The sequence below is a fragment of the Myotis daubentonii genome, chromosome X (genome assembly GCF_963259705.1).
Source record: "Myotis daubentonii chromosome X, mMyoDau2.1, whole genome shotgun sequence".
Taxonomy (NCBI): domain Eukaryota; kingdom Metazoa; phylum Chordata; class Mammalia; order Chiroptera; family Vespertilionidae; genus Myotis; species Myotis daubentonii.
In genome coordinates this window covers 111,527,681-111,553,245 of record NC_081861.1, presented here as the reverse complement: position 1 = coordinate 111,553,245, position 25,565 = coordinate 111,527,681, and the positions used below count along the sequence as shown (strand labels likewise).

Sequence of the window (25,565 nt, the reverse complement as noted above, 5' to 3'; positions counted from 1 at the left end):
TCTAAAGTTGATAAAATTCCAATTAACAAGTGTTTGTCTTCTTATATATAGAATAAGAAAAAAAAAGTCTAGATTAAAACTTTTCCGTAGTAGATGAAAGTGGGATTAGCAAATACATTAAAATATTATCTGAAAATATACTCATACATGATTTTAGAACAAGTAAATATCTATTGTAAATGAATTTATATAAATGAATTCATATAGCCGAAACCGGTTTGGCTCAGTGGATAGAGCGTCGGCCTGCGGACTGAAAGGTCCCAGGTTCGATTCCGGTCAAGGGCATGTACCTTGTTTGCGGGCACATCCCCAGTAGGAGATGTGCAGGAGGCGGCTGATCGATGTTTCTCTCTCATCGATGTTTCTAACTCTCTATCCCTCTCCCTTCCTCTCTGTAAAAAATCAATAAAATATATTAAAAAAAATGAATTCATATAAATATATCTGTCTATAATATACTTAAATAATTAACTATGGATGATAATGGTAAATTCACTGCAGTATTTAGCATCCTTCTCATTTCTGATGCACAGAGAAACCTGAGATAGATTCATCAAATTATATTCTATAGATCCATAGCATTCTTTTAAAGTACTTTGGTTTAGTTATATGGAGGTGTGGACATGAAAAGGAGTTCTAGCTTTTTATCCTTTATGTTAATTTGTTTTGTATGTGGAGATTCTGTCTTTTTAGGTATTGTTCATAGACAGGATCTCAAAACCAAAAACTAAAATGCTTGAAAGCTACTGGTCAAATCTCACTCTTTGATTTTAACAGATTGAGAAATTGAGTTGTAAAAAAAGGCTAAGTTCATTGCCCAAGGGGACACAGTGCAGGAGAGAAACTAAAGCTGGAAAATAGAATTTTAAAATATATTTTGATTGATTTCAGAGAGAAAGGGAGAGAGAGATAGAAACATCAGTAATGAGAGAATCATCGATTGGCTGCCTCCTGCATGTCCCACCCTGGGGATCAAGCTTGCAACCCCTGCATGTGCTTTGAGAATTGCACCATGACTATGTGTCTTGCTTTGGCCAATGGATTATTAAGGAATGTGGTGTACAAACTTAAGCATATTTGAAAACAAGTTTGCTTTTTTTAACATTTGAGGTGTTAAATGTGAGTCAATGAAATTTATAGCCAATTAATGACATAATACTTGTCTAGTCCATTAGTTGATAGCTTGATTTGTTTTCTTGGTTTGCGAGAAATTCTTTGCAGAATTAGGATTCTAAATATATTTCTATCATTTCTTTTTCGTCTATTAATACGTTGGCATAAGCAGTGAAATTTGTATTATGTTCTTATACTGCATCCTACTTTAAGATTGAGAGATTTTTTTTATAACTGCTTTGTCATTTCATGGAGAATTAAAAAAAATGCTGATATGAGAAAAGGTAATATTGCTTGGAAGGAAAGGAACAGCATAGATAGCCTACCCATCATAAGAAATGATATTACCTAGTAACAAGGTAAATTTTATAAGAAGGTGTTATGAGGAGTATTAATTGGACTGTCCTAGGTTATTAACTATGAAAAAATTATTTCTATCTGCTGGTCAAGTTGCAAATTATTTTGCTTGTTATGGGACAGATCACCCATAAGTCATGGAAATCTGGGAAACAATAATAATAATACTTACCAAATATTCCATATTTCTGTCCCATTTCTTAGTCCCCATTCAATTAGATAAAGCCGTGCGACTGGTTCTGGCCAACTAAATGAGCAAACTGCTATCCACTCTTCCCCTGATTTGTCAGGGAAGGAGAAGAGGTATTTCTGATGGTACTGCTGCAACATAGTGCTATCTTTTGCAACATGAGTACCTGAGTGACTTTATGGATTAGACCTTCCTTTGACCTATCAATGACCTATCTGTCATTGATAAATAAACTTGCTTGTTATGCCCTGAAGATTTAGGGGTAGTGTGTTACGTAGGTATCACCTAGTGTCTTCTAGATTACCCCAAAAAGAACCTTGGGATTTATGCCATTTAAAATGATTAATTTATTTTTCAATTATTTTGATAGTTCCCGAAGGATCTTTTTCAGTTCCTTTAAAATTTGCTCCTCTCTGTCCTGGACGCTACCCTTGCAAAATTTTGTTAACATCAAGGTATGATGTGCGCACCTACTACATTGAAGGCGTGGTGAGTGATGAATGTCCAGAGACCAGATTTGATTTCATAACACCAGCATTTGAAGCCCTTACCCAGAATATTCCAATAGTAAGCATGAACTCTTTTATTTTGTATTTTTCTTCATTTCCACTGTTACCATTTCAATTAAAGTTCTCTAAACCTCTTATCTTGAGCTATTACAGATTTCTTTTTTAAACCTTTTTATTTATTGAATGTTTTTTAGAGAGGGAGGGATGGAGACAGAGAGGGAGAGAGACAGACAGACAAACAGACATCGGACATCGATTTGTTGTTCCACTTATTCTGACCAGGGATTAAACCTGCAACCTTTGCCTATTTCCAGTTGTATTATCTGTTGTGCTGTGTTTCTCTACATCGATGTCAGAGTTTTATTCCTGACTATAAATATCATCATGCGACTCACCTGATTAATCACTTATGTCGCGACCCCTTTGGCGGTTGAACGACCCTTTCACAGGGGTCGCCTAAGACCATCCTGCATTTCAGATATTTACATTACGATTCATAACAGTAGCAACATTACAGTTATGAAGTAGCAATGAAAATAATTTTATGGATGGGTCACAACATGAGGAACTGTATTTAAAGGGCCAGAAGGTTGAGAACCACTGATCTTATGCTGTATCTCGTTGCTTAAAAAAAATTAACTTTAACTTCTTTAACCTATCACCAAATTCCTACTCAAAAGCAGTGTCTCCTGGCTCCACCAAACAGAGTAATGGTCCCTGGCTTACTCTGCTCTAGATTCAGTTGTGATCTTGATATTTATTAAGATGGGTTCATAGGCACTAAGAATAATGATTGGCTGTAGCTTGGCTATCTATTACTCAAAGTGTCTATGCAACATAGAAGAAAGTAACATAATTGTAAGGGATTTTGACTAATAAATTGTTTTGTATTTGTTTACTTAATAAAGACATGACAGAAGTCTGATCAAAGCACGGAAATTTCCTATATGAGATATGTGACCTTTGCTATCTAAGCAATCTACCAGTTAGAACATTTTCTAATGACCCAGTTATTAGGAGTAAAATGTATAACCACAAGACCATTCTATCATTTAAACAATTAGTAAGTCAAACAAAGGAATATTCCTTTAGCTATTAAATAACCCATGGATCAACCTGTTAGGCTCCTGTATGACATTGAAAGGACATATTTAAGAATAACTATGAAAAGACTTCTTGTGCCTTATATTCACAATTTTTCATAGTTGTTCTTAACAAATATGACTTTCAAATAGCGATTTTTAAGAAATACAATATATAATTTTATGGAAAGCACCAAGAATATGTCATTCAACTTTATAAATATCATCTTTCTTATATTTATCTACCTTTTTCATGCTTTAGATTAATAGAACAATGAATAACTGGAGATGTAACATGAATATAGAAGGAGAATTTTTTTGTGGACCTCATAGTTTATCTGTCAAACAAGGTGAAACAGTACAATATCCTCTCACATTCAAACCTCTTTTGGAATGTGAGGTTATGGTATGTATTCATTGATAATTTTTACCTAGTATTAATGTGTCAAAACAATGTATGATATTAACCTATATAATTTACAGTAAATCTTTTTGCAGAAAAGTTATATTTTCATGAATTTGATCATTAGAGTTCACTCTGCCTGAATAATTATTTTAACTTGAGGGATAAGCATTCTGAAAGGTGCAATGTCATTGCCTGCCTATTCTTATGCCTATATTACTTTTACATAACACAATAAACAAAGTAAACTCATTGCTTCTACTGTTTTTATTCATTAAGCAAGTTGGTATTTCAGAAATTATTTTCTGAAGACATATTTCTTTGACAAGGATATCAGTTTGCGCATATTTGCTATCTAAGAGAATACCTGCATAAACTCTGTATTTAGAGAAAGTAAAGAGAAATAATGAGGTTTTCACAGGTATTTCATCTTGCTCATTCAGTAGAGGTATTTGTACATAAACTGCAAGACTCAATGACTGACCTCCTTAAATGTTCATTTGATTTATCAGACTCAAGACTAATAGGATAGTAGAGGCTGTTTGGAATCCAAATGTGACTCCTATAGAGCTGAAATTTGCTTGATTTGTCACAGGGTAAACTTACTGTACAAAATAGTGCTGATGGTATGGAGCATGTCTTTGCCATGAAAGGGATTGGTAAAAGACCCGTGGCCTTGGAAAGTATCACTGCCCACTGTCAGGTGGGGATCCCAGAAGATAGAACCATAATGGTGCCCAATGATACAAAAAACAAATTAACATTTAAGGTAAGACTTTTTTTTAGTATAAGAGTATTTTCAGAATGAGTATATAGAATTATAGGAAATTTTAAAAATATTTAATTTTATTTAACTAGATGAAGCAATGACACACAAAGAATGCTTAGAATTCTACTTTATATTAGTCTAACAGCTATTAAATGTTATTGAAATTATAAAGCTGAATTAGGATCAAACAAATTTTATTTCTAAGTGTTAGTATATAATCAAAAGACATATTAAAATCTACTTATTTGCTTCATGTGTATTTTCACTTGAAGAAATTGCACATGTTAAGAAAAGGTATTTTCAAAAGCATTTTTAAATAGCTTTTGAAATTTTCATGTGAAACCTATCAGCACAACATTTCAAAAGTGTATTCTAGCCAGGGCAGCATCGCTCAGTGTGAGCGTCGACCTCTGAACCAGGAGGTCTATGTTTCAATTCCCGTCCAGGGCATATGCCCAGGTTGTAGGTGCGGGAGGAAGCCAGTCAATGATTTTCTCTCACCATTGATGTTTGTGTCTCTCTCCCTCCCTCACCTTTCCTCTCTGAAATCAATAAAAAATATATCTACAAAAGTGTATTCTATCCTTTACTAGTGTGAGTAATAGTAGGAATGTGAAGAAATGTATAATCTTTATTTTTATGAAGTTTTGCACTTAGCCCCCTTTGCTTGATTTATTTCAACCAATCCCAAAATACAACTTTCTACTTGTATATTTATCTACAAATTGTTGTGTGCCCAATAGAATCTTTACAAGAAGCTTCAAGTAGCTATCACAGGTGCCTGAATTCAGTTTTAGGGTGCACTGCCAAAGTTTAGAAATTCTCTGAGTTCATCTTCTGCTTTTTTATGATCTTGAAAAATATGTGCTTTGGTTTTCTTCTCCCTTCCTTGCTGGATTGAAAATGGAGGGAATATTATGAACGAAAACCTCATTTTGTCACTCCCCTGCTAAAACTCTTCTTACCAGGATGGAGCACATACTTCTCAAAATGGCATTTACCATCCTTCAAACGCTTACCTGCTCAGGTTCATCTCTTGCCAATTTTGGCTGCAGCTATACTTAGGCCTTTGTATACAATATTTCCTTTCACTGCCAGCTAGAAATCTCACTCCCACTTCCTATCTTCCATTTCTCAGTGTTGGTGTAACTCCTTTTCATTGTCTGGAGCAAGTCCGAGATGCCACTTTTTCCAAAAATCCTTACCTATTCCCATAAACCTGAGTAGATCCATTTCGTATGCTTCCACAACATTTTTATACCTGTTCCACCATCAAACATACATCATATTACTCTTACCTGTTTGTTGTTCTCCACCATATTATAAATTGTGAGAAACGGCTATGCCTCTCTTATCCATATTTTAAAGCTAGCATAAATCATAGTATCAAGCACATAATAGTTTTTAAGGAAAGGGAACCTCAGAGCCCCAGCAGGGAGGGTGTAGTCAGGACAAGCCCTGCCACCACCACTTCTAATTTGGATCCTCCAAATTAGCCACTGACCACAACCTTGCAACTGCTCCTCTCACTCTGGAGTCTCCAACTAAGCTTAAATCAGAGCATAGGGCCCCTTTTATCCTCCCCTGCTCAGAGTGACCTGTGGTCATCACACATCCCGTTGTTTCTGGCCCCTTTGGGGCAGCGCCTCTGCACAGCCAACTGGGACCTGGAGAGTATTATGCTAAGCGAAATAAGCCAATCAGAACAAAATAAACTAATGAACAAAAAGATCCAGAGACATAGAAGCATGGAACAGACCGTCTAATCTCGGAGGGAAGGTGGGGGTGTGGGAAGAAATCAACCAAAGAACTTGTATGCATATATGAATCACCCATGGACACAGACAGTGGGTTGGTGGGGACCTGGGGTGGGGGTATGTGGTAGGGACAGGCTCTAAGGCAGTGGTTCTCAACCTTCCTAATGCTGTGACCCTTTAATATAGTTCCTCATGTTGTGGTGACCCCCAATTTCATTGTTAGAAATTAAACATAATTAAAGCATAGCGATTAATCACAAAACAATATGTAATTATATATGTGTTTTCTGATGGTCTTAGGCGACCCCTGTGAAAGAGCCTTTTGACCCCAAAAAGGGTCACGACCCACAGGTTGAGAACCGCTGCTCTAAGGGGTCAATGGGAGAAAAAAGGGGATATACGTAATACTTTCAACAATAAAGATTTAAAATAAATTGAAAGAAAGAAAGAAAGAAAGAAAGAAAGAAAGAAAGAAAGAAAGAAAGAAAGAAAGAAAGAAAGAAAGAAAGAGAAAGGAAAGAAAGAGGAAGGAAGAAAGAAGGGAAGGAGCTTGGCTAGTGTGGCTCAGAGGTTGAGCATCAACCCATGAACCAAGAGGTCACTGGTTTAATTCCAGGTCAGGGCACATGCCTGGGTTGCAGCCGTGATTTCAAGTAGGGGGCATGCAGGAGGCAGCCAATCCATGATTCTCTCTCATCATTCATGTTTCTATCTCTTTCCCCATCCTCCTTCATCTTTCTGAAATCAATAAAAAACAAAAAACAAAACAAAAACCCCCCAAAACTTAAAAAAATCCAGTGGAGGAAAGAAAGAAGGAAATATTATGATCACTTAGATTTATTAAAAATAAGGAAAAAATATTTTCCCAACACTCCTTTTCCTTGTCCAGAATTTACTGGTGAGCAAGGAATCCTGTTTTAAGAATTTGTGGGCCCTGACTGGTTTGGCTCAGTGGATAAAGCGTCGGCTTGCGGACTGAAAGGTCCCAGGTTCGATTCCAGTCAAGGGCTTGTACCTTGGTTGCGGGCACATCCCCAGTGGGAGGTGTGCAGGAGGCAGCTGATCGATGTTTCTCTCTCATCGATGTTTCTAACTCTCTATCTCTCCCCCTTCCTCTCTGTAAAAAATCAATAAAATATATTTTAAAAAAAAGAATTTGCGGAAAACAAGTTAGAGAAAAACCAGAAATTTCATAGCATTGCTTATTTCATTCTGTTGTTATGGAGGAGTTAATGTCTATAGGTTTTTAATATTTTATTCTTCAGAATGAATGCATATTTTAAAATGTAGGCTTTTAAAACTAATAATTATGTTATATTAACTACATCTAATTAAATGTAGAAGTGGAATTCTATTCATAACAAATCCTCACAAATATTAATAATTAAAGTTTATATTTCTATTATTTTAATCCACAACTAAACTGAAGAACCTGGATATTTTACTTATAGAATGTAAATTTTTAGTGAAGCTCTTTCTGTAATTAAAGATATCACCTATTAAATTACATTTCATGAAAGTATTAATATTTATTATATGTTCCAGGTCTTCCTAATATTTTTATATTAATACCCTCAGGACATTTGCCAAACTATTCAACAGTTATTGTTTGACATTGCAGTTGCCTAAGGTTGCAATAACAGTTGTGGCCAACAACTTGAAAGGAAGATCTGGGGAATCAGACATCCTTAGGGGATTTTAAAAGCTTCACATATTCCTGGGGAACATGCAGGCCACATCCATGTGCAGAATTGTGCAGTTGCCCAGGAAAGATCTGAGAGGATCCCATTTTTCCCACTTCTGGCTGACATAGAGGCACTGTGTAAGCTGGAAATTAAGGTTAATGTAGTTTTAAATAACTATCCGAGTGCTCAAAGTGTGCTTCAACACATATGCAGTGCTCCTTGACAAAGGGCAGATGATGTATTGTTTCAAGGTATTTAAAGAAACCTGTGACAAATTATTGCTGACCACGAAGCTAATTAAGCAGGGACTTCAGTGGGCACATACTACTGTGAATGCTGAATCACAGTATTAGTTCCAAAAAGTCACTGTATCAACAAAGAACAAAACATAGGGGAGCAGTGATCTGATTTAGAAAATGGCTATAGTACTTTATATAAAACGCACATTTTTTCAACAAAACAATAAAATTTATGAGGCAAAGAAAAAGGAAACAAAGAAATGGGGAAGTATAACCCACACACATACACACACAGGAAATTAAGCAGTCACTGGAAGCTATCCCTGAAGGGGTCCACATGTTGACTAAGTAGACAAATACCAGTACTTTAAACAAACCTTTGTAAATTGTTCAGTGAACTAAAGGAATCCTGTCTGAAGAATTAATGAAAAGTTTCAATAAAAAGATAATATCAAGAAATATATAGAATTATAAAAAATAAATTCTGGATTTGAAAAGTTCAATAAAAGAAAGGAATTATCCACTAAATGGACTCAAAATATTTTCTAATTTCCCTTAGGATTTCTCCTTTGACATGTTATTTAGGACTCTGTTGTCTAAAATTTCATCTGTTTAAGGATTTCCCAAATTTTTCCCCATTTCTGATTTCTAATCTAGTTCCATTATTGTTAAAACACATACTGTGTATGATGCAATTTGTTGAGGCTTTGTTTACTACAATGTCCTATGATATGGTCTATCCTGAAAAATATTCTGTGTGCTTGAGACATGCTAAAGGGCATCTATGAAAGTCCCACAACTAACATCGTACTTAATGAAAAAGCATTCAATGATTTTTTTCCTTATGGTCAGGAACAAGGTAAGGATTTCCAGTCTTGAACCTTTTATTGAACATTGTACTAGCTAGAAGGTCATACATAGTGCAATTAGTTAAGAACAAGAAATAAAAGGCATCTACATAGAAAAGGAAGAAATCATACAATATCTATTTGTAGATATCATGATCTTATAAATAGAAAATTATAAGAAATTTACTAACTATGCTCTCAAAACTAATACATGAGTTTAGAAGATTTACAGGATATAATATCAAATATAAATCAACCATTTCTATAAATTAGCAGTGAACAATCCAAAGTAAAAAATTTTTAAAGTCTTTATTGTTTAAAGTACTACATATGTCCCTTTTTTTCTCCCAACAAATAAATTGGACTTCAAAGTTAAAATGTTAGAAAATGGCTATAGTACCTTATATAAAACACAAATGATACCTTGAAGAAAGTGAAAAATCCAACCAGTGAATGAAAGAAAATATTTACATGCCATCTATCTGAGAAGGGCCTTATTTCTGGAGTATCTCTAACAGCACAAAAGTAAAATGACAACACAGTTTTTAAAATGTGCAAAGAATTTTAATAGACTTTTCTCCAAAGAGGATATGCAAATGAGCAATAAGTAGGTAAAAAGATATTCCACATTATTAGTCATTAAGGAAATAAAAATTAAAATCACAATAAGATGCCACTGTACACTCATTAGGATGGCTATAATTAAAATGACAGACAATAGAAACTGACAGATGTAGAAAAATCAGAACTATCACGCATTGCTAGTGGAAAATTACAGCCATTTTTGAAAACAGTTTTGGAAGACAGTAACTTAAAAGGTTAAATATTGAATTATAATTTGCCTGAGCAATTCCATTCCAAGTTGTATGCCCATGAGAAATGAAAATCTATGTCCACTCAAAAACGTGTATGTTTTCAGAACAGCTTTTTTCAAATTAGACAAAAATGGAAACAACCCAAACTTTCATCAGCTTATGAATGGATATACAAAATGTTTCATATCATATAATTCAATACTATTCATTCATAAAAAATGATGTATTGATATATGTCACAATGTAGATGAACCTTGGAAAGATCATGCTAAGAGGAAAAAGACAGTCACAAAAGACTACATATTATATGATTTCTTTCCTATGGATTGTCCAGAATATGCAAATTTATAGAAGCATAAAATAGACTAGTGTTTGCCTGGGCAGTGAGGGTGGCAAGATGCAAATACTAAGTAAGCTGAAAGTTGGGTTTAACCAGAGTTGTGGTCAAATGTTGCTTAAATATCCTTTATATACTGTGTTAATATTGATATAGAAATTCATTGAAATGGTTCATCATTTGTACATTAAAATTACATAGAGAAAATGGAGCATTACCTATAAAAGATACTCAGATTGTCTAAGCATCAATGATCTCGCTACAAATAGCAACAAAAAATAAACATCATTCTTTTTGCAAGAACCTCCTTCTATTTTTTCATAGGTCTCATATTTTTCTTCTACTGTATATAGCAGTTTGGGGGCTTGCCTCTTATTTAAAAGGAAACATTTTTAATGGAAGTATTTAAATTGCATTTCATTTTCTCCTATGCTTTAGCTTGTTTTATTGATTTCATGTAAATGTTGACATATAGTTCTTGATTTTGAACTCTGTTTTCCAGGTATCTTCAAATGTTCCCATAGTGTGGGGAAAGCAAAGCATAACCGTAGAACCTAGTAGTGCAATTCCATATATTCTACACATAAGCTCTTGGAAACGTGGTGTATTCAAAGGTAACCAAACCATTAATAAAATATTATTAGTTACCACATTAGCTCAAATACATGAAAATATAATTTACATTTCCCCTTTCTAATAAATGACCCAGAGGGAAATTTATTTTTTCATTTCAGTCATTACCTTTCTAAATAATCAGAGCTTGAGGCACACATTTTATGTTTAATACTATACTCTCTTGGCCATTTATTTGAATTTATTGGTGTGACAAATTCCTAGAAGGAAAAATGTTTAATTAAGGGAATTTATGTTTAAAATTATGATAGCTTCAAATAGTTATTCCAATTTATGAACCAGACAGCATCCTATGAGAATGTCTGTTTATAGGACTATGTATAATAAAAACATACCTGCATTTGATACATGAACAATAGGTTAAAATCTTTAGTATGTGTGAATTTTTCATGTTGTATGTCTAATACAGCATTCACTTATACAAATTACCTTGGTGGTCTCTCAACAGACTTGTTTGGGAGTGGCTGTAAAGGTTATTCTTATAAGCTTTTTCAGGGAGGGGTGTGTATGAAAAGAGTAGAAGAGTAATAAGGAAGAACAGAGAGGGTATGATTCATCAAAGGAATACGTTACCCCATTTCAAAGAGCATTAAATGCCCCATGGTGTTTGGATCCTGCTGAGGAAATTATTCTAATGCAGGTGAAGGGATACTAGTTAGTGGGTAGAAAGCATGCACCTAGTAACAATCTTGTGTGTGCTAGAGGTTGAGTACTAGACTCTCATCCCTGCCTGTCTCAATAAAGAATGTTTTAGGGAAGGGTCTCCAGTGGTTGGCAAACTGCGGCTCGCGAGCCACATGTGGCTCTTTGTCCCCTTGAGTGTGGCTCTTCCACAAAATACTGACTCCTGTGCATGGGCCACGAAGTTTCAATCGCACTGTACATGTGTGCCCGCACATGGTATTTTGTGGAAGAGCCACACTCAAGGGGTCAAAGAGCCACATGTGGCTCGCGAGCTGCAGTTTGCCAACCACTGGTATACCATTGGTTCCCAATGTGGGGCACAGGTCCCACAGGGGGCATTTTTATTTTTAATATGGGCAATTCGAGAATGAGTTATTAACTGTATTTTTTGCATTTCTTATGGTTCTAGGGGCCTCATCCTATCTAATAAAAGAGAAACATGGTAATTAGCCGTACCTCCGCTACCCTTCCCTTTGGCTAATCAGGGCAATATGCAAATTAACTGCCAGCCAAGATGGCGGCCGGCAGCCAGACAGCTTGAAACTAACATGAGGCTTGCTTGCTTCAGTGGCGGAGGACTCCAACGTTCCCCGCCTGCCACTGCCGGCCTCTGAGCTTGCAGTTTGAAACATTATTACAAATATAGAAGCTAAACAAAACCCCAGAAACCTGCTTTCAGCCAGCCGGGATTTCAGAGCTGGAGTTGAAACAGTGTTTCGATTATAGAACCCAAACAAACCAGATACCTGATTTCAGCAGCCGAGGCCTAAGAGCTGGAGCCAAGCCTCAGAGCTAAAGCTGGCCCAGAATAAAAATAGAAAAAAAGAAAAAAAAGAGCGGTTGGGAGCTTCAGTCACCCGCCAGCCTGAAAACAACCCTCAGCCCCTCTCCCAGACTGGCCAGGCACCCCAGTGGGGACCCCCACCCTGAAGGGTGTGTGACCAGCTGCAAACAGCCATCATCTCCTCATCCAGGCTGGCCATGCACCCCAGTGGGGACCCCCACCCTGATCCAGGATACCCTTCAGAGCAAACTAGCCGGCCCCCACCCGTGCACCAGGCCTCTATCCTATATAGTAAAAGGGTAATATGCCTCCCAGCACCGGGGTCAGCAGAGCCACGAGGCCTCCCGAACCCGGGATCAGCAACGCCGCGAGGCCTCCCGGCACTGGGATCAGTGTGGCAGGGGGCAGCGCCCAAACCCCCTGATCGCCCTGAGGCTCTGTGTGTGACAGGGGGCGGGGCCACAACCTCCCTATCCGCCCTGCTCTGTTCCTGACAGGGGAAGGCACCCCAACCCCCTGATCAGCCCTGATCTGTGCCTGATAGGGGTGAGCTCCCCAACCCTCTGATCACCCTGCAGCTCTGTGTGTGACAGGGTGCGGCGCCCCAACCCCCTGATCAGCCCTGCCCTGAGTGTGACAGTGGTGGTGCCCCAACCCCCTGATCGGCATGCTCTGTAGGTGATAGAGGGCGGTGCCCCAACCGCCGCCTGCGGGCCCTGCTCTGTGTGTGATGGGGTAGAACCATAACCTCCCCATTGGCCCTGCTCTGTGTGTGACAGGGGGCGGTTCCGCAACTCCCCTATCGGCCCTACTCTGTGAGTGACAGGGGGGAGCTCCTCAACCCCCTGATGGGCCCTGCTCTGTGCGTAACAGGGGGGCGCTCCCCAACCCCCTGATCGACCCTGCTCTGTGAGTGACAGGGTACGGAGCCCCAACCCCCCTGATGGGTCCTGCTCTGTGAGTGACAGGGGTAGCGCCCCAACCCCCTGATTGACCCTGCTCTGTGCATGACAGGGGGTGGCGCTGCAACCTCCCCATCGACCCTGCCTTGAGTGTGACAGGGGGCGGTGCCCCAACCCCCCAATCGGCCCTACCCTGAGCATGACTGAGGGTGGCATCGCAACCTCCCAATCTGCCCTGCTCTGTGCATGACAGGGGGCGGCGCCCCAACTCCCCAATCGGCCCTGCTCTGAGCCTGACCAGGGGCTGCACCTAGGGATTGGGCCTGCCTTCTGCCACCCAGGAGCAGGCCTAAGCCAGCAGGTCGTTATCTCCCGAGGGGTCCCAGACTGCAACAGGGCACAGGCCGGGCTGAGGGACCCTCCCTCCCCCTCGAGTGCACAAATTTTTGTGCACCAGGCCTCTAGTATAGTATATAAATATATATTGTGACATATTTATACATTTCAGTTTTCTGTTATATATTTTGAAACTCTATTTGCTATTTTTTAATATCACTTCATATTATTATTATTTTTAAAAACAATTTCTTAGTGATTTCTTCCACAGTACTTAACTGTCCTTTCATTCTTTTATTTTTCTCTTTTATGGATGCCATGTGTTTTGGAAGCTTGTTTAGACCTAGTTAATGGCCTTTTAGGCTTCCTCCATGTGAATAGGAGTTCACTTTTTGAATAATCAGAATTATATGTCACAGGGGGGCATCATGATTTTAGAGGTGCTTTAGGTGAGGCATGGCCAAAAAAAGTTTGGGAACCATTGGTCTATACTTAGCATAGAAGGTATAGAAAGCTGCTCCAAAGAAGAAAGTACAGAGAATAGACTGAATGCCAATCCTATTAACAAGCAGAAGGGAAATTTAAGAATGGCAAACAATGAACCAATTAGTATCACAGTAATAGAATGTACTGTGAAGGAAGAGCCTACCTGCCCACCCCCACTCTCTGCTTGGCTTCAGATATCACCACAGTCATAGTCATTAGCATCTTCTGAAATCTTTGATCACTTTGCAGACATTTGGCTTTACAAAGCCCATTAATAATTCTCCATGTGATAGATAGATTTTGAGCTATAGTCAGCCCGTTCTTCTCTCTGCCTCCCTCCTCCCCTCTCACCCCCCCCACCCCCTTTCCATCTCTCTGTTTTTTGTCACTCTAGTCAGAGGATCTGCACTCCAAACCCCCATGTTGTACAAGGCTCAATTGTGTACATTTAATTGTAACAGTTAGGAGCTTAAAAAGAGTGGGAGATAAGCTGTATTATATATAGATTAAAGACAGATGTGACCACAGCACTGTATTGTTTATTATTATTATTTTTTTAATAATTTTTTAATATACGTTTTGTATTAATTTCAGAGAGGAAGGGAGAGGGAAAGAGAGATAGAAACATCAATTGAGCCCACTACCCAGGCATGTGCCCTTCACTGGAATCAAACCCAGGACTCTTTAGTCCCCAGGCCAACTCTCCATCCACTGAGCCAAACCGGCTAGTGCTGTATTGTTGTTGTTTTTTTTTAAATCTGTGTTCTTTATCATCCATATAAATTTGTTTTTCCACCTTGCCTTTTGAAGGGGAAATAAAATAAAAGAAATTGAGTTAAAAGAAAGGTTAAAATAAAGAAATAAAAAGGTAGAAGTAAGAGGAGGGTTAGCAAAAGATCCCTTAGGCTTTCATCTTTAATCTTGCTACTTAGATTTTATTAGGGTAGTATATTAGAAACGGAACAATGGAAATTAGCTTGATTATGTGTAATACAATGTGCATAGAGAATATATGTATAAAAAAACTTTGATGAAATTAATGTGCCTCTAAGAAATTCACAAGTTGACAGACAAAAGGCCAGCCTTACAGAAATTTTCCTGAACAGTGTTCCTCATTATTGATTGGGAGTGGTGAAGCATGAAGCCAGTGCTAAGAACAGGGTGGGTGTGAGAAGACCAAGTGCAAAGAGGTCAATACTTTGCCAGGTTTAATTGTTGCCATGGAAACTTGCTTTTGGAGGTGATCATTGAGCAGTATCTAAGACCTATCACTTTAGATCAAAATAAATGTTCTGGAAGAAGTATAGGAGTGATTTTGCGATTTTGCCAGTCAAAACCATTTATTCTGTGATATGTTTGGTGATATTTAGACATGACTTAATGTACCATTTCCCATACTCTGTTGTCAGGGACATATGTATGCCTTTGCCACTTATTACCTGTGTGACCTAGAGTAAGTTACCAAGCTTCTCTACAGCCAACCTTCTGTACAGCCCAGGTTGCTTAGCTTTCATCTGTAATACTTTCAACAATAAAGATAAATTTAAAAATAATAGGGTGGTGAAGGCTTGGGTCATGGGGCGGGGGTGAGCTAGAAGGGATCAGTGGAGGAATAAGGGGAACATATAATACTTTCAACAATAAAGATTTAAAAGAAAAACATAAATAAAATGATTAATTAACTCATGTCAAAGTAATTAAATAGGTAATGGGTGTAGCATATGCCGAGCATAGAGTAAGCATTCAATAAATGGTTTTGCATAATTTTTCAAAGAAACACCGTTAGCATAAAATAGCATTGCTCAGTCTTTAAGTTTGAGTTTGATATTTATTTTTTATAAGTTAATATGAAATGAGAGAAAAATGATTCCTAATTTTATAAAATGACTTATATACTGAGAAATGTTTATTTTATTGACTGTTTAAGCAGCCTTTTGAAAAATCAACCATTTAGACTGTTTAGCAGCTAAAAATGTCCATTTTGTCAAAGTAAAAACTTTTTTTATTAAAAGTATAACTGCAATAATTACTATTTCTATTAGATTTTTTGTAATGTTCTCTTCAGACAAACTAAGAATCTCCATTAAGTCAATGATGCTGTACCTTAGACAGTTGCTTTTGCTCACTACTATTATTTCTGTTGTACCTATAGTGTTTCCAAAGCCATCTAATAATTTTCCTGTCACTCTAATAAACTCAAGCACCAACAATCAAGTTTTTAATTTACTTTTGTTCCCTTTTGGATTGGCCTTAGCCAGAATAGAGGAATATAGGGGAAGAAATAATCACATGTATATATACTGTGGAAAAATTATCATCTCTTCACATATTCTTTTATATTCACACATATTCTCATAATCAGTATTTACTGCATTTGATTTGAAGGTTCATTGCTGTTAGTCAGGTTGTTGAGTCTAATGTTATTCTTTTTATAAGTTTATAAGGATTTGACTACTTATCTCTTCTACTATCCTAGCTAATAAAGAGTAATATGCAAATTGACCATCACTCCAACACACAAGATGGCCACCCCTATGTGGTCGAAGATGGCTGCCACAAGATGGCCAATAGGGGAGGGCAGTTGTAGGAGACCAGGCCAGCAGGGGAGGGCAGTTGGGAGGGACCAAGCCTGAAAGGGAGGGCAGTTGGGGGTGACCAGGCCTGCAGGGGAGGGCAGTTGTGGACAACCAGGCCTGCAGGGGAGGGCAGTTGGGGGAGACCAGGCCAGCAGGGGAGGGCAGTTGGGGGGGACCAGGCCAGCAGGGGAGGGCAGTTAGGGGTGAACCAGGCCAGCAGGGGAGGGCAGTTATGGGTGACCAGGCCAACAGGAGAGGGCAGTTAGGGGCAATCAGGCAGGCAAGCGAGCAGTTAGGTATTGATCAGGCTGGCAGGAAAGTGGTTAGGAGGTGATCAGGCTGGCAGGCAGAAGTAGTTAGGGGCAATCAGCCAGGCAGGCAGGCGAGCAGTTGGGAGCCAGCAATCCTGGAATGTGAGACGGATGTCCGACTGCCTAAATGGGCAGTCGGACATCCCTTGAAGGGTCCCAGATTGGAGAGGGTGCAGACTGGGCTGAGGGACACACCCTCCCATGCACCAATTTTGTGCATTAGGCCTCTAGTAGCTAATTAATAACCAAAAATAAAGATGCAATTTTAAAATGTAATTGTTTAGAAATAACATTAAATTTATATCGCCAAGCAAAAGGTTTTTCTCTAGAATAAATTGAGTAAAAAATATTGGCATAATTTTGGTGCATTGTTTGAAAGTGTCCTGCCCTAACTGGTTTGGCTCAGTGGATAGAGCATCGGCCTGAGGACTGAAAGGTCCCAGGTTCGATTCCAGTCAAAGGCATGTACCTTGGTTGCAGGCAACATCCCCAGTAGGGGGTATGCAGGAGGCAGCTGACCGATGTTTCTCTCTCTTTCTCATTGATGTTTCTAACTCTCTATCCCTCTCCCTTCTTCTCTGTAAAAAAATCAATAAAATATATTTTAAAAATAAATAAACAAATGAAAGTGTCCTTTCAATCTATATATGTAAAAGGCTAAATGACCAGCCAACCAGACAGTAGGTATGATGCACATTGACCACCAGGGGGCAGACGCTCAACACAGGAGTGGCTGAGCAACAGCAACTTTTCAGAGTGCCCTCTCCCACTTCAGGACACCTTGGGGGATATTGGAGAGTTGGTTTCAGCCTGATCCCCATAGGCTAGGTCAAGGGACCCACCTGCTGGAGGGACCCCACTCACTTTGCAGATGCCCTTCGAGCCCTGGCACCGCCCCAGGTACAGCTGGCCAGGGAGGCTGGCTCCAGGGTGTGTCTGGCCCGTCTCACCCAGTCCTGCCCCACCAGCCACCTTCAAATTAATTTCCTTTCAATGTGCACGAATCCATGCACCAGGCCACTAGTTAAAACACAAGCTACTAAATTGACCTATAATTGCTTCCATAGTTCTCTTCATCCATTTCCTTTTTCTTAAGATAAGTATTTAATTTCTCATTTTGCTCTATAATATATGGTCTTGTTATACTTATATAGGGCTTTTGAATTGTTTTACAAATGCTTGTCCAATTTTTCTTTGTTAAAGGATAATAAAAATGTAGTAGCATTTAAATGGATGTATTGGAGGAAGAAAAAATATGCTGAGTAACTAAATGGACTGAAGTGAGAAAAAATAGAGAATGTGTCCTTTTCTTGCGAGTATTTCATAGTATTTGAAATATTGACCAGGTTTCCTTATTCAGTGCACACATATTGTTTAACATATGTAGTGTTATCTAAATAAGTTTTATTTGATGGAATTGTTTTCTTAGTTTCCTTTTCAAATGCTTCATTGCTAATATATAGGAATTTAACTGATGTTGTGTGTTGATTTTATATCCTGCATATTATATTGCTGCATGCATTAATTAGGTCTGTTTTTTGTGTAGAATCAATAAGGTTTTCTACATATAAGATTGTGTCATCTGCAGACAGAGATGATTTTACTTCTGCATTTGCAATTTGGATGCCTTTACTATATATATATATATATATATATAAGCCTAAGTGACTGTTACTACTAGTCGACTGATCGACTGGTCAACCTGTCGCTATGATGTGTACTGACCATTAGGGGGCAGATGCTCAACACAGGAGCTTCCCCCTGGTGATCAGTGCACTCCCACAGCCAACCTCCTTTGGCCGTCCAACCTCCTGTGATCCCTACCCCCTGCCAACCAGCCCCTATTGGCCCCAATTTGAACTGGGCAAGACAGCCCCGATCACCGGCTAGGCTAAGGGACCCCACCCGTGCATGAATTTGTGCACTGGGCCTCTAGTCTTGCATAATTGCTCAGGTTAGAAATTCCAGTATTATGTTGAATAGAAACGATAAAACCAGACATCCTTGTCTTGTGCCAATATTAGAGAAAATGTTTTTAGTTTTTAACCATTGAGTATAATGTTAGCTTGTGGATTTCTCATATGTGGTCTTTATTATTTTAAGAAAGTTTTCCTATTCCTGTTTTTCTTTTATCATGAAAGGCTGTTTAATTTTGTCAAATACTTTTTATTCATCAATTGAGATAATCACGTGTTTTTTTTTTCTTCATTCTGTTAATGTGGTATGTTATACTGGTTGGTTTTTGTATGTTGTACCACACTCCCCACACTCATTTAGTTTTCTGAAAAGTGATACAGTTCTATTATTTGACACATTTGAAAAAATATACGAAAGCTATTTAAAATATAATTTTAATGGAGATTTTGAGAAAATTTTCTTGAATTTACTAAATTGTTCTGTACCACCATTAGATTTAATTCTGATACTAAAATCTAGAATTTATGTTTGGCTTTGTTGTTATTAGTTTCAAGCTAGAGCAACTTTAATATCTGAAACCAACCTTTCATTTTAAAAAACTAATCCCTGGTTAATCTGAAATTTTGTACCTATGTGTTGTAGGTAAACTTTCATTTTCCATTGAAAGCAGTCAAGATTGTGATTCTGAGAAAGAATCAGATGAAGGTCAAGGTCAACATGAAATTCAACATCAGGATGGACTATCTTTTTTTAAGAAATTGTCAGAAAAATCCATCAAGCTTGATACGGCAGGCTTAGGTAAATTTATTATTTTGAAGTTTCATGACCAGCATTCATAAACTGGTTTATGTAGATACTTTACATTCATAATTCATATACAAATGTGTTGCACATATTTATCAGACTTTTATTGTATTATTTTAATATTAAATTTATGTAGTTTAATTTCTGGATTTGTTTTGCTGTTAACCGTAATAGAGTATAACCCTTCAGCTTGAAGGCTGCCTACTCTTTCATAAGTGAAAAAATTCATATATATTTGTTATTAAACAAAAACAGCAATTAATTTCTGATAAAATATTAATGAGTATATTATTTTAACAATGTAATATAATTTTCTTCAATATAGGGTGTGATAGTCTTTCTCATGCAAAAGAAAGCAAATGCTATTGTTTTTCCTTCCTATTTTATAAAATTTTATTTGCATGTTAATAAACATCATATCTTTTTAGTAGGAATTCAAGGGAAAAAAAGATGGTGGAGTGTGGGAAAAGACAGGGGAAAATTCCTGGAGAATGGGGGAATGAGTTTTGTTATGTGTAAGAAGCAGGGCCATAGGAGACCATTTTAGAAAGCTGTATCATCAGGAGCAAAGTTGTGGATACAAACTTATCCCAAAGAAGAAATCTTTATTAAATGAATGTGTATTTAGTCAGATTCTTCAGAGAAAAAGATACTACCATAATATTCTAATATAATATAATATATTATAAATAGTGGTATTTTAAGGAATTGGCTAACATGATTGTGGAGACTGGCAATTCCAACATCAGTAGGGCAAGCCTTTCTTACCTAGAAAATTAGGTAAGAGTTGCTACTGTAGTATTGTGTCCAAATCATACCTGGCAAATCAGATGGCTACAAGCTCAGGCAGGTTTTCCATGTTCCAGTCTTAACTAAGAATTGCTTCTTCTTCAGCTAACCTTAGTTTTTGCTTTGGGAGGAGGCCCACCCATGTTATGCAGGATAATCTGCTTTACTCAAAGTCTATTGATATGAGTTATCATCACATAAAAAAAAAACAACTTTCACAGTAGCATCTACACTGGTATGTAACCAAACAACTGGACACTATAAGCCATCCAAATCAACACACACGCTTAACCATCACAGGATACATGGATTAAAAGTGACATTTAGTCAGTATTCAAAATACCTTGGAAAGGGAAAAGCAGTTGGAGTCAGTTAGGTCATTGCAACAGCAAATGGTGTTTGAAGTGAAGAGAACAATGTATTTTACTGTAGTGATGTGGATAGAGAAATACCACTGAAGATGGAAAACATTTTAGAAACTAGTATTATTTGACAAAGGAGGTAGCAAGAGAGGATTGATTTCAAAAAATAACAAGGTTTGTTATATTGGTGAATAGAGAAATATTCAGATAGAAATTTAGAAGTATCTTGATTTTGTTAAATTAACATTTGTTAAATAGTGCCCTAGAGTGTCAGATGGTAGTGAGTCAAGGTTTAAAGACTGCAAGGGAAAGTGAAATAGAGAAGTTTGTAAAAAAAAAAAAAAAAAAAAAAAGACCAAAGTAAAAGCCAAAACCGGTTTGGCTCAGTGGATAGAGCGTCAGCCTGCGGACTGAGAGGTCCCGGGTTCGATTCCGGTCAAGGGCATGTACCTGGGTTGCGGGCACATCCCCGGTGGGGGATGTGCAAGAGGCAGCTGATCGATCTCATCGATGTTTCTAACTCTCTCTATCTCTCTCCCTTCCTCTCTGTGAAAAAAAAAAAAAAAAAAAAAGAAGTTTGTTACTCACAGGTCCTGGAGGAGGTACTCTAACTGCCTCCAGGGTCTACAAGGTGAGATCCAGGCAGAAAGATAGGAAGGACCTGGGTACATGCCTTTATTAGGGTTTTTGAATGGAATTTTTTGTGGTTCCCAGGCTAAGGCAAGTTTGGTCAATTCAAACCAAAAACAGTGGGGTTTTGGTAAGCTTCCTAGTGGTCTTATCTAAGGGGCACACAAGGGGACAGCCCTGGGAGGTTGGAGAGAGTACTTAGACCAAGTGTGGTTGTGCGAGTCATATTATGAACTTATATTTTCTTGTGACTCTGCTGGGCTGCTTTCTAAGTTATGCACTTTGGAGAGAGAGGGGCTAGTGTTGCTTCAAGGTTCCTGCAGGCTGCTTGGCCACACAAAATGGAAGTGGAGGCAGTAATCTTGTGAGGTAGTTTAGTTAAACTCAACAAGAAGAAATAACTTGGGAGATTATAATGCTTAGAACAGTTTTGTGTTTTCTGATTTTGATGTGACAGTAAACCATTTACATGGCAATATTCAGTCAGCTGTTGAATATTTGGAGCGGGACATGGTGAAAAAATAATAAAACGGGTTGTAAAAGTTTAGGGATTCTTCAGTAGGAATCATTCAGATGAGGCAAAGAGCAGATACCTGTTGTAGATGGATTATGCTACAATTAAGCCCTTATCAAAATCTAAGGCACAAGAACCGTGAAGGAAAACCAGATAAAAGTGTTTAGAGGAGTTTGAAAGAAAATCAGAATACTATCATGTCATGGTAATGGACTCCAATGGAATGCTATCTAATTTTAAAAATCTAAACTGCATGATGACATGTTCAATTCTTCAGATAGGCCTTCCCATATCATGACTCAGACAGGATTAACCTTCTATCGCCTATAATAACGTGGGTCTCTTTCTTTCTGATTGCTCAGTAGTATATTTTGTTTCAGTTATGCAAAATGAGTAGTAAGTTCTGAAGATATAATGTACAATGTGATTATATTGAAAATATGATAGTGTATGCTTGAAATTTGCTTAGAATGTCTTCTTAGTTATAGACATCTTTCTTTTCAGAACTATTTTCTCTGTGAATTCATTGTGGACTAAAGCATTGGAAAAATCCATAAAATATACATTAGCTAAAAGGGGAAAGACTTTGCAGCATAGGGCTTCCCTTAGCACTCACAAACAGTGATGAATTCACATTCTTACCTCCCCTCAGCACTCTTGACAAATGAGCCCATCAAAAAGAGTTTGAAAATGATATCTGTTCATGTTTCTCAAATTTTATGTTATGTATGGTGTTCCGAAACCTATATTAAGAAATGAATTTTTTTTTCCAGATGATGATGATAGCACTATACAAGTCTGGTATAATCTTGAGATCCATATCTATCCTGGGAAACCTGTAAACATTATTGAAATTAAATGTGTTGCTATGGTAAGAGCCCATTAAATGGTCATAGATTTTGCCTTTTTGCAGATGATCTTTTGATTGTAAACTTAAATTGCTGTCCTTGGAAAAAACCATATTATTAATACTCATGTTTGGATAAATAATTCATTTTTTAGAAATTTTATTTTTAAATCCAGTAAAGTGTACCTTGAAAGCTTATGGTAAAAATTTTTTTAGTTTTATGATATCTTATAGTGGCTGCACTGATTAGCATTCTACCTGAATGATTTAAGAGTTACTAGACCAACTTAACCTTCGCCTTTATGCTTGCCCTCACATGTCTGATAAAAGCAGCAGTGTGTTTTCAGACTTTTTCAATACTTATTCTTCCTGGTTTTACAACAGGAAGAAAAATATTTGGAGCAACAGACATAAATTTAGGGTCTTAAGTAATAGTGACTAAGAATAGGATTTGTTTTATGTGAATTATTAAAGTGTTATTAACTCCATGTCCAGGATTACTTAAGAGTCAAATATTGAGAGTCTTGGTTTAAATGAAACACGAAGACAGTATTAATTGCTGTTAATCATGTTTTCATTCCATTTAATTTCCTTATTGTTAGTATTCAATACTTAAATCTGTGATAAAGATTATTTTTATTTTTAAATGTGAAGATAGATTTTTTTTTTGTTCAATTGATTATTTAGAATCTTGAACTTTTGCTCCATCAAATATAAAATAAGAAAAGACTTAAAGCACTTTTAGCCTACAAATCAATTATTTGTCCATCTGATTTCTGGGTAAATTTCTACTGAGGCAAAGAAAATGGATGATTAAACTGTTGAAATGTACTCAAGTGTAAATTGCAAATGGAGTTTCTTCTAAGTGGAAAATCATTTAATGTGATGATGTTGGGATCATTTCACTTAATGAAAATATCCAATATCTGTGACCCTATTATCACTGCAGAATAAAATCTTAAAGGTTATTTTTAAATGATATAATTTTAACTATGAAACCACTTTCTGTGGAAAATTGTTACTAGATTAAAAGTCATCTCTTTCTCAGAACACAGGAGAAAAAAATACTCTAAAAATGAGACCAGGAGAAATTGGAACCATGAGGTGGTACCTCAAAAAGGGGAAGACATTGGCTTCCTTATTAACCATATGTTTAAAGTAGGGATAGAGAGGAGTAGAAATATGCAACACAAACTAGCAAATATAGATGCAATTCTAAAATAACAACCAACTGTTGCATCTTCTCATGAAATGGTATATAAAGTGTCCTTTTTTGGAAAAAGTTATTAATCTGTCAAGAAAATACTGGTAGAAATTGAGATTTTTGTAATTCTCAACTTCTCAAGGTGAAGATTGTCACACAGGTTGAGAAACACATACCGTCATGGTACTTTATATGGATAGGTAAGAAGACTGAGCAAAAAGCAAAAATAAACCATCACCTGTCTCTTTTAATGCACATAAAGTATGTTTTCATTTTTCTGGGGTTGGGTTTTTTTTTGGTGTTTTTTATAATCGTCATCTGAGGATATTTTTCCATTGATTTTTAGGAAGAGTGGAAGAGAGAGGGAAAGACAGAGAGAAACAGTGATGTGAAAGAGACACAGATTGGTTGCTTCTCGCACTCCCCTGACCACTGCCTGGGTGGGTAAGGAGCCTGCAACCAAGGTACATGCCCTTGACCAGAATCAAACCCAGGACCCTTTGGTCCACAGGTCAACGCCCTATTCACTAAGCCAAACCAGCTAGGTCTGTTTTCATTTTAAAAATTAAGATTTATATATACCCATTGAGGAATATATTGCTTTCATGAATAATGTACTTTCAAATGGGCCCTTTTCAATTTTCCATAAGGGACTTCCCCCTCCCCAGGCAATAATTCCATTATTATTATTTAATACCACAATAGGATACCAATACCTCTTCTTATTTGTATAATATTTCAGATTATTATCAGTTATACTATTGTTTTTATGTGAATATTTGGCATAGTTATTTCAGAAAGACATTGAAATAATTTCCTCTCAAGGTCTACATGAAAATGCAAGTTTTGAGCCCCCATTCTATTGAGTAGTTTTATATTACAATGCGGGGGCAAAACTTAGCACCATCAGCTGCTACATTGCTCTTTTTCTCACTATAGACAGGTATTCTGTACTAATTAAATGTTCACTTTCAACTGAGTTTGGTGAGGTGGAGTCTTTTTCCACTAACTCTGTCCACATAAGCTACTAATAACAGTGATAGTGTTGCCAAGGTATTAAGCTTTGCCACCTTTCTAATAGTAATTGCCTAAGGTAAAAATGTATGAGTTATTGCCCCACCAGCATGGCTCAGTGGTTGAGTGTTGACCTATGAGCCAGGAGGTCACTGTTCGATTCCCAGTCAGGGCACATGCCTAGGTTGTGGGCTCAATCCCCAGTGGGGGCCATGTAGGAGGCAGCCAATTAATGATTCTCTCTCATCATTGATATTTCTCTCTCTCTCTCTCCCTTCCTCTCTGAATTCAATAAAAATACATATCTATATATTTTTTAAAAAACGTATGAGTTATTAATTCATGAACATGAAGATTTAGTTGGTAGAGATGATACGGGTTATTTTAAACTAGAGGCCTGGTGCACGAATTCATGCACCAGTGGGGTCCCTTGGCCTGGCCTGTAGCGATCGGGCCGAAACCGGCTCTCCGACATACCCTAAGGGGTCCTGGATTGCGTCCGGCCCATCTCGTCCAGTCCCAATCCGCTAGACCCCAATAGCAAGCTAACCTACCAATCAGAGCATCTGCCCCCTGGTGGTCAGTGCGCATCATAGCACCTGGTCGAATGGTCAAACGAACAGTCGGACACTTTCCATATTAGGCTTTTATATAGAGAGATAATCCCA

General features: G+C 37.6%; 1 protein-coding gene across 1 annotated transcript in view; it reads left to right on the top strand.

Annotated features, from left to right (window-relative positions):
- The window catches only part of CFAP47 (cilia and flagella associated protein 47), a 467,420-nt gene that overhangs the window by 339,698 nt on the left and 102,157 nt on the right, over positions 1 to 25,565 (top strand). Inside the window, 6 exon segments of the mRNA XM_059678706.1 lie at positions 2,031 to 2,227; positions 3,514 to 3,657; positions 4,250 to 4,423; positions 10,607 to 10,718; positions 19,376 to 19,531; positions 22,606 to 22,703. Coding sequence (XP_059534689.1) covers positions 2,031 to 2,227; positions 3,514 to 3,657; positions 4,250 to 4,423; positions 10,607 to 10,718; positions 19,376 to 19,531; positions 22,606 to 22,703 — 881 coding nt within the window.